General features: G+C 37.9%; 4 protein-coding genes across 4 annotated transcripts; 2 read left to right on the forward strand and 2 right to left on the reverse strand.

Moving 5' to 3' along the window:
* Positions 1-263: 263 nt before the first annotated feature.
* Positions 264-3,188, forward strand: LOC108605710 (malonate--CoA ligase ACSF3, mitochondrial). The gene is made up of 3 exons (XM_017995501.1): positions 264-452; positions 516-705; positions 1,573-3,188. The coding sequence occupies exons 1-3, from the start codon at positions 375-377 to the stop codon at positions 3,000-3,002; spliced, it is 1,698 nt and encodes a 565-aa protein (XP_017850990.1). The 5' UTR covers positions 264-374; the 3' UTR covers positions 3,003-3,188.
* Positions 3,189-4,034: 846 nt separating this feature from the next.
* On the reverse strand, positions 4,035-4,283 carry LOC108604971 (antigen 5 like allergen Cul n 1; the record flags this gene model as incomplete). The annotated part of the gene is made up of 1 exon (XM_033294503.1): positions 4,035-4,283. A coding segment is annotated over one exon (249 nt), but the record flags the coding sequence as incomplete, so codon positions are not given.
* A 1,147-nt stretch (positions 4,284-5,430) lies between these two features.
* Positions 5,431-6,190, forward strand: LOC108606075. The gene has a single exon (XM_017995921.2). It carries the CDS (start codon positions 5,495-5,497, stop codon positions 6,062-6,064), a length of 570 nt encoding a protein of 189 aa, XP_017851410.1. The 5' UTR covers positions 5,431-5,494; the 3' UTR covers positions 6,065-6,190.
* A 421-nt stretch (positions 6,191-6,611) lies between these two features.
* On the reverse strand, positions 6,612-12,972 carry LOC108604972. The gene is made up of 9 exons (XM_017994542.1): positions 12,054-12,972; positions 10,703-11,105; positions 10,187-10,626; positions 9,367-9,446; positions 9,194-9,292; positions 8,878-9,134; positions 8,088-8,282; positions 7,850-8,019; positions 6,612-7,096 (listed from the first exon to the last, which is right to left on the reverse strand). Exons 1-9 carry the CDS (start codon positions 12,970-12,972, stop codon positions 6,612-6,614), a joined length of 3,048 nt encoding a protein of 1,015 aa, XP_017850031.1.
* Between the last annotated feature and the right edge of the window lie 653 nt (positions 12,973-13,625).

Here is a 13,625-nt window from a genome sequence, read left to right on the forward strand (position 1 = left end):
AATATTTATAACGGCGTTTATTATAAACTATATACTTAAAATTTTAATTTTTAACTGCAGCATTATTTTTTTATATACTTATGTATGTAATTTTTTGTGTCGTGCCTTTTAAATGTGTAAATAAAAAAAACAAAAACCATTTACATTGTAATAAAAAAAACAACAAAAAATTGAAAATCAAACTCGTACGTTTTACAACACTGTTCTTTTCACTTTCTAGCAAGCTGTGAGTTGTGTGTTATAAACAAAAAAAAATTGCAAACTTAATTTATTTATCCATTTCGTTGAATTCGGGACTTGACCTCAAATCATTTTGACTCAAAACAAACCAATATTACAATCAATACTTCAATACTCCCCATTTTCAAAAAAATATGTTGTCACTGCGGCGCATGCAAAGATTCCAGTGGCGGCCCCTAGTCCGTTTCTGTTCGGCCGATCTGGTGCATAAGGTGAGCTCCAAGTTGCAAGCCCAATAATCTAATCTAATCCGCTATGCGTTTCTTTCTCTCCAGGACACTTTTATTGAGAAGCTGCGCAACAGTTTCGTCGAAGATGAGCGCAACAATTTTGTGGTGCCCACATTTAAGAAGGCCATGCTTTATCCAGATGAAATAGCTGTCAAGGACCTCAATGGCGAGTTCACCTATTTCCAGCTCTATATAACGGCCAAGAAGCTGGCCATACAGATATCGAATTTCTGTGGTGAGTTTACAGCTTTTCCATTTATTGAAGTTAACTTAAAAAATTAATTTATCAAGTAAATTAAAAGCAACAACATTTAAATCAAAAATCAATTAAGTTTATCAATAATATATTCCAAAACAATTTAAAAAGTGCGCAAAATATAAACACATTAGTAAATATTATAGAACTTTTATAAAAAAAAGTATAATACTGATATGAACTAAATACATTAGTAAATTTAAAAAATTGTAAATCAAATTAATTTAGTAATATTTAACATTAGTAAGATATATTTAAAAACATTTTTTTTATTATTTAAAATAACTAGTACGTATACTATAGTATTAGTCTTTGAAAAAATTCTGCTTATAATACGAATTTAAGAAGATTTTAAAAATAAAACTATACAAATTATAATTATTAGTATAAGAAATGCATTTGCAAAATTTGTTAGATCATTAACATCATAGAGCAATATTAAAAAAAAAAAAGAAAATTGCAGCATTAAACAAGAAGCTGTGTAATTTTAATTTGTATAATTTTTTTGCCTAATAAATTAATTGAAAACATATTTCAAAAGTAAAGTATTGCTTAAAGCTTATGCTGAAAATTAATTGAAGCAATAAAGCAATTTATGCATATGGAAATTACATAATTATAATATAAAATTTATCAGCAAAATGTGTTAGCTAAAAATAAATAAAAATATAAAATTGAATGCTTAACAAATTAATTGAAAAAGATATGCACAAATTCGAAGATAAACAAATGCTAAACATCGAAATTGTTGTAATAACTAACTTAATATACATTATATTAATTGTTTGCCTGAATTGATTAATTTATTAATTTATTGAGCTAATAAAATGAATTTGAATTCCACAGGCAGCGCCTCGCAGTCGAATGTGGTTTTCCTGAGCTCGAACAGCGCACTGTGGATTGTGATACAGTGGGGCTGCTGGATGTCCGGGCAGGTGGCGGTGCCGCTGGAGCCGAATCAGTCGCCCGAGGAGCTGCTGGGCCAGGCGACGGACTGCAAGAGCAAACTGCTGATAGCAACGCTCGAGTGCGAGCCACTGGTGCAGGAGATGGCGCAGAAGCTGCAGGCGGCGAGCATCATAGTGGATCACGGCTTTCTGCCCAGCTCGGAGAGCGTCTCCTCCACAGCGATGTATGCCAAGCAGCTGGTGGGCTTGAATGGCGCGCTCATACCGGAGAGCACGTTGGCCAATGATTATTATGCCAATGCGCCGGCCATGCTGCTCTACACGCCCAATGCGGCCAATGGGCGCAACAGCGTGCTGCTGAGTCATCGCAACATTGAGGCGCAAATGCGCTGCCTGCAGAGCGCCTGGCGCCTGGTGGGCAGCGACAGCATGTTGCCCATCATGTCCATGAATCGCATGCACGCGGCCATGGGCGCGCTGCTCAGCGTCGGCGGCAATTTGCTGCTGCAGCAAAAGTTCGATAGCCACAATGCCTGGAGCTCGCTGCTGGGCATCAACAGTCCATCCAAGCAGCGCATCAACATCTTTCTGGCCATGCCCATCATCTACAAGCGTCTGATTGCGGAGTACGACAAAATGTTTGCGCAGGACAAGCGCATGGTGGAGTACATTGTGAATCACTGCAAGCAAAAGGTGCGACTGATGGCCACGGGCTTTAGTTTGCTGCCCGAGTCGGTCTATTATCGCTGGCGCGAGATTACAGGCCAGAGCATCTATGAGTACTACGGCATGCTGGAGACGGGTCTGGTAATGGGTCCCACGCTAGACGACGCACACAATCCGCTGGAGTATCGTCCGGGCACGCTAGGAGCGCCGCTGCCGGGCATCACGGCGCGTCTGCTGGACAGCGCGGGCAAGCAGCTCATCAGCTGCAGCGCGGAGCAAAAGGCTCAAGCGCTAAGCAGCGCCGTGGGCGAGCTGGAGATTGCTGCCGAGCATCTGTATCCACTGCGTTGTGCTGGCAGCGCCAATGAGCAGGGCTGCTCGCCCTATTTCTTGAAAACCGGCGACATCTGCACCTATCAGAATACCAACTTTTATTTTCTCAGCAAGAGCAGCGATGTCTTCAATGTGGGCGGCTACAAAGTCTATGGCTCGGAGATTAAAAAGGCGCTCATCTCGCATCCGAGCATCAATGATGTCGCCGTTCTGGGCATTCCACATAAGCTCTGGGGTCAGCGTCTGGGCGTCATCTGTATTGTCTCGCCGGATGCCGAAATCGATCTAGAGACTATTAAGAGCTACTGTAATAATCAATTGCCCGCTCATAAGCGTCCCACCATATTCAAGACCATTGTGGCCAAGTAATCCAGTATTATTTTTCATTTCGGCAGACACCACACCACTCCACCCCACCCACTGTGCGTGTGTGTGTGTAGCCTATAAATTTTATTGTGTTCCGGTTCCGTGTCGTCGCGTGTTTTATGCAATTTTTTGTATTTTATACTAAACGACTCAAACAAAAAAAATGCTAAACATTGTTTAATAAATTTATTGATCATGCGTCAATGAAATCTAAAATTTTCTATAGCCCAAAACTATAATTAAATTGAGAATGCGCTAAATAAATTAAACAAAAGCAATGACAAATTATTTACATTATTAGCATAAAATAGCAAAAGTAGGCAAAAGATATGTAGCTAATTTTTTTTCATTATTATTACTATTATTTTATAATTAACATTGCAACAAAATCAAACTTTTCTGCGCCTTTTTTTTAATATTTGATACAAATTTGTTTTCTTTTTCAGATTTTAGACAAAGTCAAAGGCTAAGTGTATAACAAAGTCGAGCTATTCTTTTATTCTCTATGCAAATTATGTATTGTATTTTTTTTTTTATAGATTTTTAGAGCTAAACATCTTTAATTTCAGTTGCTTAGGTCATCTTTTGAATTGAAAACATTTGGAATTAATGCAGCATTGATATGAATTTTTTTTTACAGATGCTCAGCAAGTTATAGATTTGGATTGACTTGCTCCTGCGGAGAGCAGAGTGCTGCATAAACAGGATTGCTGCCTGTGTTGCACTTCTCGGCCGCTGTGTTGCAACTAGTATAGACTGGAGTCTCAACAAAATTGGTAGTGGCATAATTACAGCAGACCAAATAGATATTAAATGCATTTTCCCTGTAGCTGACGACAGCGCAGCCGACGTCAGTGTTTAGCTGTTGCAGCAACGCGGTGGCATGACCAACGACGCTGCCACAAGTAGGAGGAGCGAGTGATGAATTATAATAGTTTATAGCTGAGCTTAGTGCACTTACGGTCCTTGATAGCGCTTGGGATAGTTAGATAGAATGTCAGCTGTCAGATTAACGCCCTCAGCTGCCCAATTTGCAACCGCTTCGCGCAACAAGCTGCTGACATCTCGTGGCTGTTTGCTGGTGGTGCCGGTTAGATAAAGATTCTGTCCGGAGGCATCAAACTCTTGTGTGTTGCGGCATTCGTCGTGGCGCATCTGACAGCTCTTGATATGCAGCTCGGCCAGCTTGGCCAGCTCCGCATGCCAGCGCATTGTGGGCATGCGGCAAGCCTTCAATGCCACATTGCCCTCGCCATTGGCCCACTGCTGACGCACTTCATTGTGCGCCGCCAGCGCCAGTTGCTGCGCGTTTGCATCCAGTTGCAGCAGCTTGGCGCCCGCCGGACAAGCGTCGCCAAATTGCTGCCAAGCATTCAAAAATGGTTTAAGCTCTATTTTGTTGCAACTATTGTTGCACTTACGCCATTGTGGTTGCAACCAGTATGCTCTTGGTCCTCGCCGCACAGGCTCTTATCGCAATAATCCTGCGCCGCAGCTGCAGTTGCCAGCAATGCTAAAATTATTAAACTTTGTGCCATATTGCTTCGGAGTTTGTTGTTCCATTGTTGCCATTGCTAGCGCCTTTTATAGTTGCAAGCCATTGAACGTGCATTGCCCTAATTGTTTACAAATTTAATTAGTTAAGTTCACTGATAAGACTAAAGCTCGTGCGCGCAGGCTAATAAAATAATAAAAAATGTATAAATATAAAGCAGCTTGCCACAAGCAAATCGAAATTGTAATAAACTTTGCTGAAACATGCTCAACTCAGCAAAAACTTGAGTCAGCAGCTAAAACCGTTAAGAATTCAAAAAACGCTCAACGCAAGTTGCAAGTTTATGCGTGTTTTGCCTCAATTCGCTTTTAAGTTTACTCAAGCTCAATTTGTAATGAAGAGCACATAAAATCAATGAGTGCAATGCTCAAAATGCAAGCACAAGAATTTTGAGCGCAAACGTTTGAGCGAGAGTCAGGCCATAGATCACGCCACTCACAAACTTGAGCTCGCTCACTCAGTCAGCTGCGCTGTCACATAGCCAGAGAGCTTAGTAGATTACGTCTCTCACTAACTTACGCTCGCTTGCTCAGTTGGGATGTGCACTTTATACACACACACACATGCATGCAAGTAACCGACGAATGAACTCAGGCGCGCTCACTCACTGACCGTAGGCGTCGCTGCATTGAGGCAGGTCACGCACGCTTTGACTTAGCGAGAGCTTAGCTAGGGTGAGTGAGTTTAGTAAACAATGCGCTGCATATTAATGGATATTATTTGTTGCTGCCATAAGTGTGCAACAATTAAAAGGATTTAAGCCAAGTGTTTATAATTATTTGACATAATTTAACTATTTATTTAGTGCCACTAGTGGCTGCTAATTGCTTAACAACTTATAGTTGTTTGTTTAAATAAATTAGTAGGCATGTTCAGAAAACTCTCGGCATTGTGAATAGCATTTCCACAATTCATTGAAAAAAGGCAACGCTTTGGGGTTATGACTGTAACTTACATGATCCCATTTCCGCCTGGCGATCAAATTGTAATGGATTGGGACCACAAGCTGGACATGTCGCTCTTCCTGCCCGTGGGCATGCTCGTCATAGTTATTCTCTATATGCTATACAAGGGCTGGGAGCAGATGGCGCCAATGATGGCATCGCCGGTTGAAGAGCCCATAATGCAATTGCAGCAGCATTGGCGCTTGGATGAGCAGGCACGCGAGGCATACAAGAGCTACATCTTCCGACGCTGTCTGGCCCAATTGGATGCAGCGCTGAGCTTGCGCCCAGCCCCAGGTGAGGAACTAAATGCTTGCATGCGTGCCCGGCTAGATGCGGAGCAGGCGGTGCGTTTATTTTGCGTGGAAATGCGCAAGGTATTGCATCCGGAGCAGCAGCTGGATGAGCTGGTGGCTAATGGGCATGGGTTTTATGTACCCGCCGAGCAGCAGGCGCAGCTTGCTGACCTCGGCTATGGCAATTTGCATGTGGAGTTAAGCGATGAATTCCTAGAAAGTCTTGTCAATCCCAAATGCGCCCACAATGAAGACAACAAATGCAAATAAGAAACAAATTAAGTTTTCTAAAATTATGTGCTATGTGCTGTGAGTTTTTCTGGCAAAAAATCAAACGGAAATTCATGTTAACAACAGAAAAAAGAATTTAATGGAAGTAAATAATGTAAATAAATTAAAAAATGAATTAATTAACTTGCAAGCCAAGCATATTTGATTTTAATTGTATAATATTTACTGGCAACAAATAATTTAAATTCATGTTAATACAGTGGAAAATTAAGCAACGTAAATAAATAAAAGCATGCTAAGTGAATAATTAATTAATTAATTAATAGCTCAGCTAAAGCAAAATAAAACATAAGCTTTAATTGTATAATATTCTTTCTATTTATTTTTTTTTTTTTTTTTTTGTTATTTATTTTGACGCGCGCACAAAAACCAAACAAATTAACAACTAAAGACTAAATTACAAAATTTTCAATATAATTATATATGCTTAAAATTTATATACAGTTTTTATGACAAAAAGCAAGACAAAACTAGCATCGATTTTATATATGTATATATTTATTTTATATATATATATATAGGCCAATCACTTTTTAAAGCAAATCTTCAGTATGCGAATGACGGGCGCCTCGAAGAGCGCGGATATGACAAAGGCGGTGCCAAAGGATACGACAGCATTGCCCAGAAACATGGTCAGTATCATCGGATTGTTCAGATGCACCGTTCCGCTCATGTGCGACGAGCATATAAACATTATAATCGGATGGATCAGATAGGCGCAATAAGTCAGTCGAGACAGTGGCCAGAGCACGCGATAGGAGAGAATCGCATTCACTGTGGGCGCCAGGCCCCAGCAACAGGACAAGACAATCCACACCAGGCCGCAGCCAAAGGCAGTGTGTGCCACGCCCACATAGAAGGCTGTGCTCACTTGACTCAGTTCACCCTCCCACACGCCAAACACAACGAGCAGCAGTGTGAGCAAACTGGCGGCCCAAAGAGTTAGATTCATCCGTCTGGAGATTTTTGGTGGCGTCTTCAGTTTGTACAGCGCATAGCCAGCAAACATGCCTGAGAGATAAGGAAAGAGATAGATAGAGAGAGAGAGAGAGAGAGAGCAGGTGAGTTATTATTTATTTCATTTTAACTAAGCTCATGTTGAGTTGAGCTTGTATTACTTTAAATATTTTAAAAATATTTATTTAAATAATGCAATTGATTTGCCACATGCTGCGATATTTTAAGAATTCCAGAAATTCATGAGTAATTTAATGTTAATTTTATATAAAACTTAAAATAAGGCTTTGCATTAAATAAATGTAGCATTGGCTAACAATTTAATATTAAGCTTAGCTGTTAAACAAAGATTTGTAATCATATAATTGTTTGCTTAATATTCAATTGATTATAATAAGGAAAATTTTTTGGGATTATTTGAAATTAAAGTATTAAATAGTTTATATAATTATTATTTTTATAGTTGAAAATAATAAAAAGTTAAATTTAATTATAACCAAATTGTGGTTAGCATTTAAAATAAATTTATAAAATGTTGTTTTCGATTCTAAAAATGTAATATTTTAATCGCGCAATAGATTTGATAATAAATAATATTTTTTGATTATATTGCAACAAAACAAATACAAATGTTTTTAGTTTCTGATCAACTGTTGTTTAATAAATTATTAAAAATAATTTATACCACTTTTATCTCAAATAATGCACAAATAATTAATTTTAAGTTGATTTTGCATGAAAAATTAAATTCATTGCTTATGCTACTATATTAATATTATTTATTTAAAAGGCTAATTGATCACTCACCTACAATATAGGCGCCCACACGTTGCCAGGGCTTGTCGTATAGAAAGTCAAAGGACTCAAAGGGCAGCGCCACCTTATGGGTATACTGATGTTGCAAGGATATAATGCCCGCCATGCTCCAGGAGCTAATCAGGAAAACAAACAACGTCACAGCAATGGCCTTAAAGTATCTGTAAAAAATAATTTTATATTAATTAAATCAATCAATTATTATTGCTTATTGCAGTGAAATACAAACTTTCTGGACAGCGCGAGCAGCAGTGAGGCCATGACATAGAATTGCATATCATTGGCCATGTACCAGCTCCACATCATGCACATCTCCTGCTGTGGAAAGAAGTTGTTTATATAGAGAATGTTGCGCCACCAGTAGATGCGGCAAGTGTTGTGCTCGATTTTTGCAGGCTGGAAAACCGAAGAGTCCAGGCCCTGTCTGTAAGTTCAAATTTTAAAATCAATTAATTATAATTGGTTTATATTTTATTTAAGGCTAAACTAATTACAACAAATTGAAAAAGAATGCGGCATTGTTTTAGAACAGAATTATTGCAAATTTATAGTTAATTGCAAATAATTTTTTAAAGCTTTTTGTATTATTTGCTTTAAATTATTTCAATTTAAAATTTGGTTTAGGCTTTATGGAAATTATTATTCTAGAATACAAATACAAATATTATAATAATAAGCAAATAGCAATAGAATTTACTTAAATTATTTTCATTTATTTAAAATTTTATTGTTGAATATTAACTTTTGTTGAATATTAAAAACTTTTGCAAGGCTACAAAAGCTTTTATTTTCTTGCAGCTAAAATGAAAATAATTTAGTTCAGAATAATCTCAAGTAATTAATTATTTTCAATTTACCTAATGCCGCATAATTTGTAATTATTAGTTATAGTTATTATTAGCTATAATTATTAAAAAAAAATGGAGAATAATTTAATTACATTTTAGTTAATGTAAAATATTCTTAGAAAATTCTTTGATTGATTAGTAATGTTAATTAATATTTTATAGAGTACGCACCTCACAGCGAAATCATTGAAGAGTACGACAAAGAGGTAGACGGGCGTCAAGCGCAAATAACGGTAAAGGAGAAGCATTAATGTTTCCATGCAGCTGCGTTTAACGAATTTTCCATGCTCGGCAGGACACTTGCGCTCCTGTTTAACGTACAGCAAAGTGACAAGCAGGCCGCTGATGAAGAAAAACGAATCGACCGAGAAGGTGGCATTGCCTATGACCTGATACCAGAATGAACGTTCCGTTATCACGCGCTCAAACTGTAATAATATTAAAATTAGTTTATATTAAGAATAGTTTAAAGCTCAAGTTAGTTCACCTTATTTTCACCAATTGCAAACATTTGCAAATATGTGTGCACCATCATCGTCCAAAGCACTGAGAAGACGCGCAGTCCATGCAAACAGGATGTGTGTGTCTATAAATGAATTTCTATATTAATTAAGTCTGTTTAGCCGAGTGCCGCATTTAGTTACTTACAACTAAACTTACCTCCTTGGTCTTGTCTATGTTTAGTATGGCCTTCGCATTTGTTTGCAGTGCAAAGCAGAGCAACAGCTGCTGATGTAAAGCTTCAAAAGTCAAATTCAAAATCAATGTCAAAAGTTCGTTATTTATAAGTTACTATAAGTTATTATTAAACTAAAGCATAAATATGTAAATATAATTCGCAACTTATATTTATATTGTGCATAGTTATATTTTCAATTAGCGTTTGTCTATAACTTGTTGCCTTTAAATTCAAATTTAATGTATTTTGCATTGAAATATACTAAATGACTTATTTATGTTCATTAATAATTCAAGAAAACTTCGCATTGTTACATCACAAATAGTGCCCTAAATGTTGCTAAGAAATTCGTACAAACTTAAGCTTTTAATTTCTATATATTTTATATAAATACTTTAATTTTGTAATTTTCTATAACATGTTCGTTGAATGCAATTTCATTGTATAATAAATAGCTAAATCATTTTTGTTAATTTAAAAAATAATTTAAAAAATGCTTAGAATTTTACGTTGTCTTAAATATTTTCTTCGAAGATTGTGTAAAATTTTAAACTATAATCATTCATAATAATATTTGAGCTTAGCTATTTTTTCAAAGCCAAATTGCTTTAAATTAAAATTCATTTTATTGTACGTTGCATAAAAACAAATTGCTGAATAGTTTTTATTTATGTGCAGCCTAAAGAAATTTTTTTTATATAACGAATTAAGAACTTAATGTTAAATTTAAATGCGCTCAAGCCTTTGACTGACTTTTTGTTTAAGCTAAAAACGCAAGCAATGCGTTCACTGTTCACTCACCAATTGGCTGCTCCGCCTCGTAGGTGCCTGCAACACCCGCACAGCTGCCCGTTTCCACTTGGTAATCATTCATTTCGCTCTTGCCCAGCGAATCGCAATTGGAAGTTGTTGGCTCCGCAGCTTGCGTCTCTGCAGCAGCAGCAGCAGCAGCGGCAGCGGCAACTTCTGCCACACGCTGCCTGTTGCCATTCAAGTCCATTTCGAGTGAGGAGCTATCGCTGGCTACGATGCCATTGCTGGCCAGCGGACGCATCTGGAAGAGCTCAAAGGGCTTGCCATAGTAGGCGGTGTCCGCGGAGCTGCCATTGCCGCCTTTGAGCGCCGCATCGCACTTGGCGCTTATGGCGGGTATGGGCGCCGCCACCAGACGCCGCTCATCGATCTTCAGCTGATAGTAGGTGGCCACAATCATGACCAGCAGCAGTGTAAGCAAAAAGCTGCTGCTTGTATGCAAAATAAATTTTAATCAAAAATATTTTGTTTGCAGTTTGCAGTTTCCAAACTCGCCTTACTTACATAAACACCTGGAACTTGAGCTGCTGCCAATGGCTATAGGGACCCGGCACAGTGCGCACGCGCAGCACTTGCAACGCCGGCTGCTGCACATTGCTGGCATTGTGCCCCGCCAGCATGGTCAGCATCCTGGCATAAGGATCTAGCGTCAACACGGACTGTACATCGTGTGGCGTACAGGACTTGGGCAGACACTCGCCCAGGCTGAGGAACTGCTGCCGCTGCTGCGTCAAGTTCAGCTGCGGCAAGTGCAGCATTATGTCTGCCACAAAGAACTCCAGATCGATGTGCTTGCGCTCCCCCTCCCCCTGCTGGCGATTCAGCTCCAGGCAGAAGGTCAATTGCCCCAGCCACTTGTCATTGCCGAACAGCAGTTGACCTCGATAGCGGCCAGAGGCGTCATAGGCTGCAAATAAAAATAAACACAATTTTGTTTATAAGTTTAAGTAGCTTAATAGTATTAAGTTAATGCATATAATTAAGTTCAGTTTAAGATAGCAAAATTTACACAATTTATTATTGTACAATGAAACTTGCTATAAAAACGCAAATTAATTTCCAACTAATTTAATATATAATTTATTTACTTATAGCAAAAGTTTCATTTCAACAGTAAATACTAAATAGTCTAAAATAAACGATTCTACTGGTTTGCCAAATCAAAATTAAACTTAATACAACATTTGTAGTAAATAAATAAAAATTATGAATGCATTCAAAGTAAACAAAATTGTTAGAAAATTGTTTAAATAATTATTGAGCACATTGGCATTCGCTGAAAATGAATAAAACTATTTAAATAGTTTAATTTACTTGCATTTATATTTAAACATGAAATAAATACATTAAAAACTAAAAAAATATGTAAAAAAAAACATTTTATTTAAATATTAAACAAAGCTTGATCGAAAAACTCTCAACGTTGAATTGAATTATTTATATAAAAAAAGAATAATGTAATAAATAGATGAATAATTAAATAATAAATAGCCAAAAGCTTATAACATTGACGCCATTTGCAACGAACTAATAGAACAAATTAAATTATATAAAATGAGTAAAAGAATTTGATAAAAAAGAAGCAGTAAATCGTATAAAACTGATTTGGTATTTAACAAAATAAGTGGAAAGGTGCTGTAGGAATAATAAATAAATGCCAACAATTCATTCGTTTGTGAATTAATGCAACAATTATATTAATTATAGAATATGTTGAAAATCTCTTTTCATTTTTAATACTTAAGGCAACCAACAAGTTTTTACATAATTATTTGAAGCCCTAATAGAGCCTTATAAGAAATTACTAAGTTAGCAAATATTTAACTAATTAATTAAGTAATTATAATGAACTCACCTCGCTGCGCCCACTCGTAGCTCGAATGCAAAGCTGTGAGATACGCTTGCATCTCCAAGGCGCAAGCATTGCGCACATTTGTGCGTATCTCAGCGATTTGCCAATAGAAATGATCATAGAGATTGGTAACAATTTGAAAATAGTTAGCAGAGCCATAAAGCGACTCAGCCAAGCTGCCGCCAACGCTGCCGCTGCCGCTGCCGCTGCTGCTGCTGTTAGCCAATGTTGCACTATTGTTGGCCAGATAGTGACTAATGCTGTTGATGGTGCTGCCCAAAGTCTTGAGCTGTAAATCCAAATCGCTTGCTTTGAGCAGCTCACGCCCCTTTTTTGTGGGCGGCTTGCTGCGTAGTATCTTTAGAATATGTGAACTGGGCGTGGAGCTGGCAACAGCTGCTGTTGTTGCTGCTGTTTCTGCTGTTGCTGTTGTTGTGGCAGCTGTTGCTGCTGCTGCTTCTGTTGTCAGCTCAGCAATGTCAACAACAACTGTATCGTTGTCTTCAACATTTGTGGCCAGCACATGCTGCTCCTCGCTATTGAGCTCAGCTTTTTTAATGACCTCATGCTCCAGATCCTCCAAGTCACCCAAATTGAAATCGAAAGTAACCGGATGCAGTTCGTATTCCTTTAGCGGCTGCGGCTTGATGTAGTCCAGCACTGGCAGCACCTTCTCTAACGGTAAATAGGGTTTCTTTTTCAACGGCTTCAGCGGCAACACTTCGTGCGTATTCAGCTGCAATGGCAGCTCCTCCGCCTCCGCTGACTTTACCTCATGCAGTATCGTTATATTGCCAAAATGTTGCTGGAACCCAAAGTTGCCACGCAAGGCGGCGGCGGCCGTGTTGCTGCTGTTGCTTGTCTCTGCTGCATTGGAAGTTGCCAGCAGCAACAGCAGCATAGCCCAGCGGCAATTGCTCATTGCTTTTGTTTAATGCTTTCAACTTTTGTCCTTGCACTTTTAATTTGTTTAACAGTCTTTAGCAGTCTTTGATTCTCTAAGCGCTCGCTAGCATCGTTTCTTGCTTTTCTCTATAGCTTATTGCTTATTGCTTATGTCTTTTGGCTTTGTCTTTGTTGCTGTTGTTGTTGTTGTTGTTGCTGTTCACTTTGTCCGCATTGCGCGCTCATCGTTATGCGCTTAGCTGCTGCAGAAACAAATAAAAAGTACATTAATTTTTGTAACAATAATTGCCGCGCTATAAAACACTACAAATTTGCACTTTTTATTGCGTATACGCAATATTGATGGCAGTATAAATATTACGTATACGCTACGCAATTTTTTGTTGCGTTGCTTAAATTAAAGAGAAAGCGTCAAGCACTTCATTTAACAATAAACAATAAGCAGCATTCATTAATTGAGTTTATATATTGTTATTTTTACTGTAAAGCTAAATATTTAACAATTTTTATCTGCACTTCAACATTTAAGTCTCAAATTTTATTACGTATACGACAGCAGTTGTTAGCGAGAATTAAAAAAAATGTATAGCAGCTTTTGAATAACAATAAACAATTAGCTTCGCTTTAGCATATAAAAATATTTGTTTTTATTTAAAGCTGCACGTGCAA

This window comes from Drosophila busckii, chromosome X, assembly GCF_011750605.1.
Source record: "Drosophila busckii strain San Diego stock center, stock number 13000-0081.31 chromosome X, ASM1175060v1, whole genome shotgun sequence".
NCBI lineage: Eukaryota > Metazoa > Arthropoda > Insecta > Diptera > Drosophilidae > Drosophila > Drosophila busckii.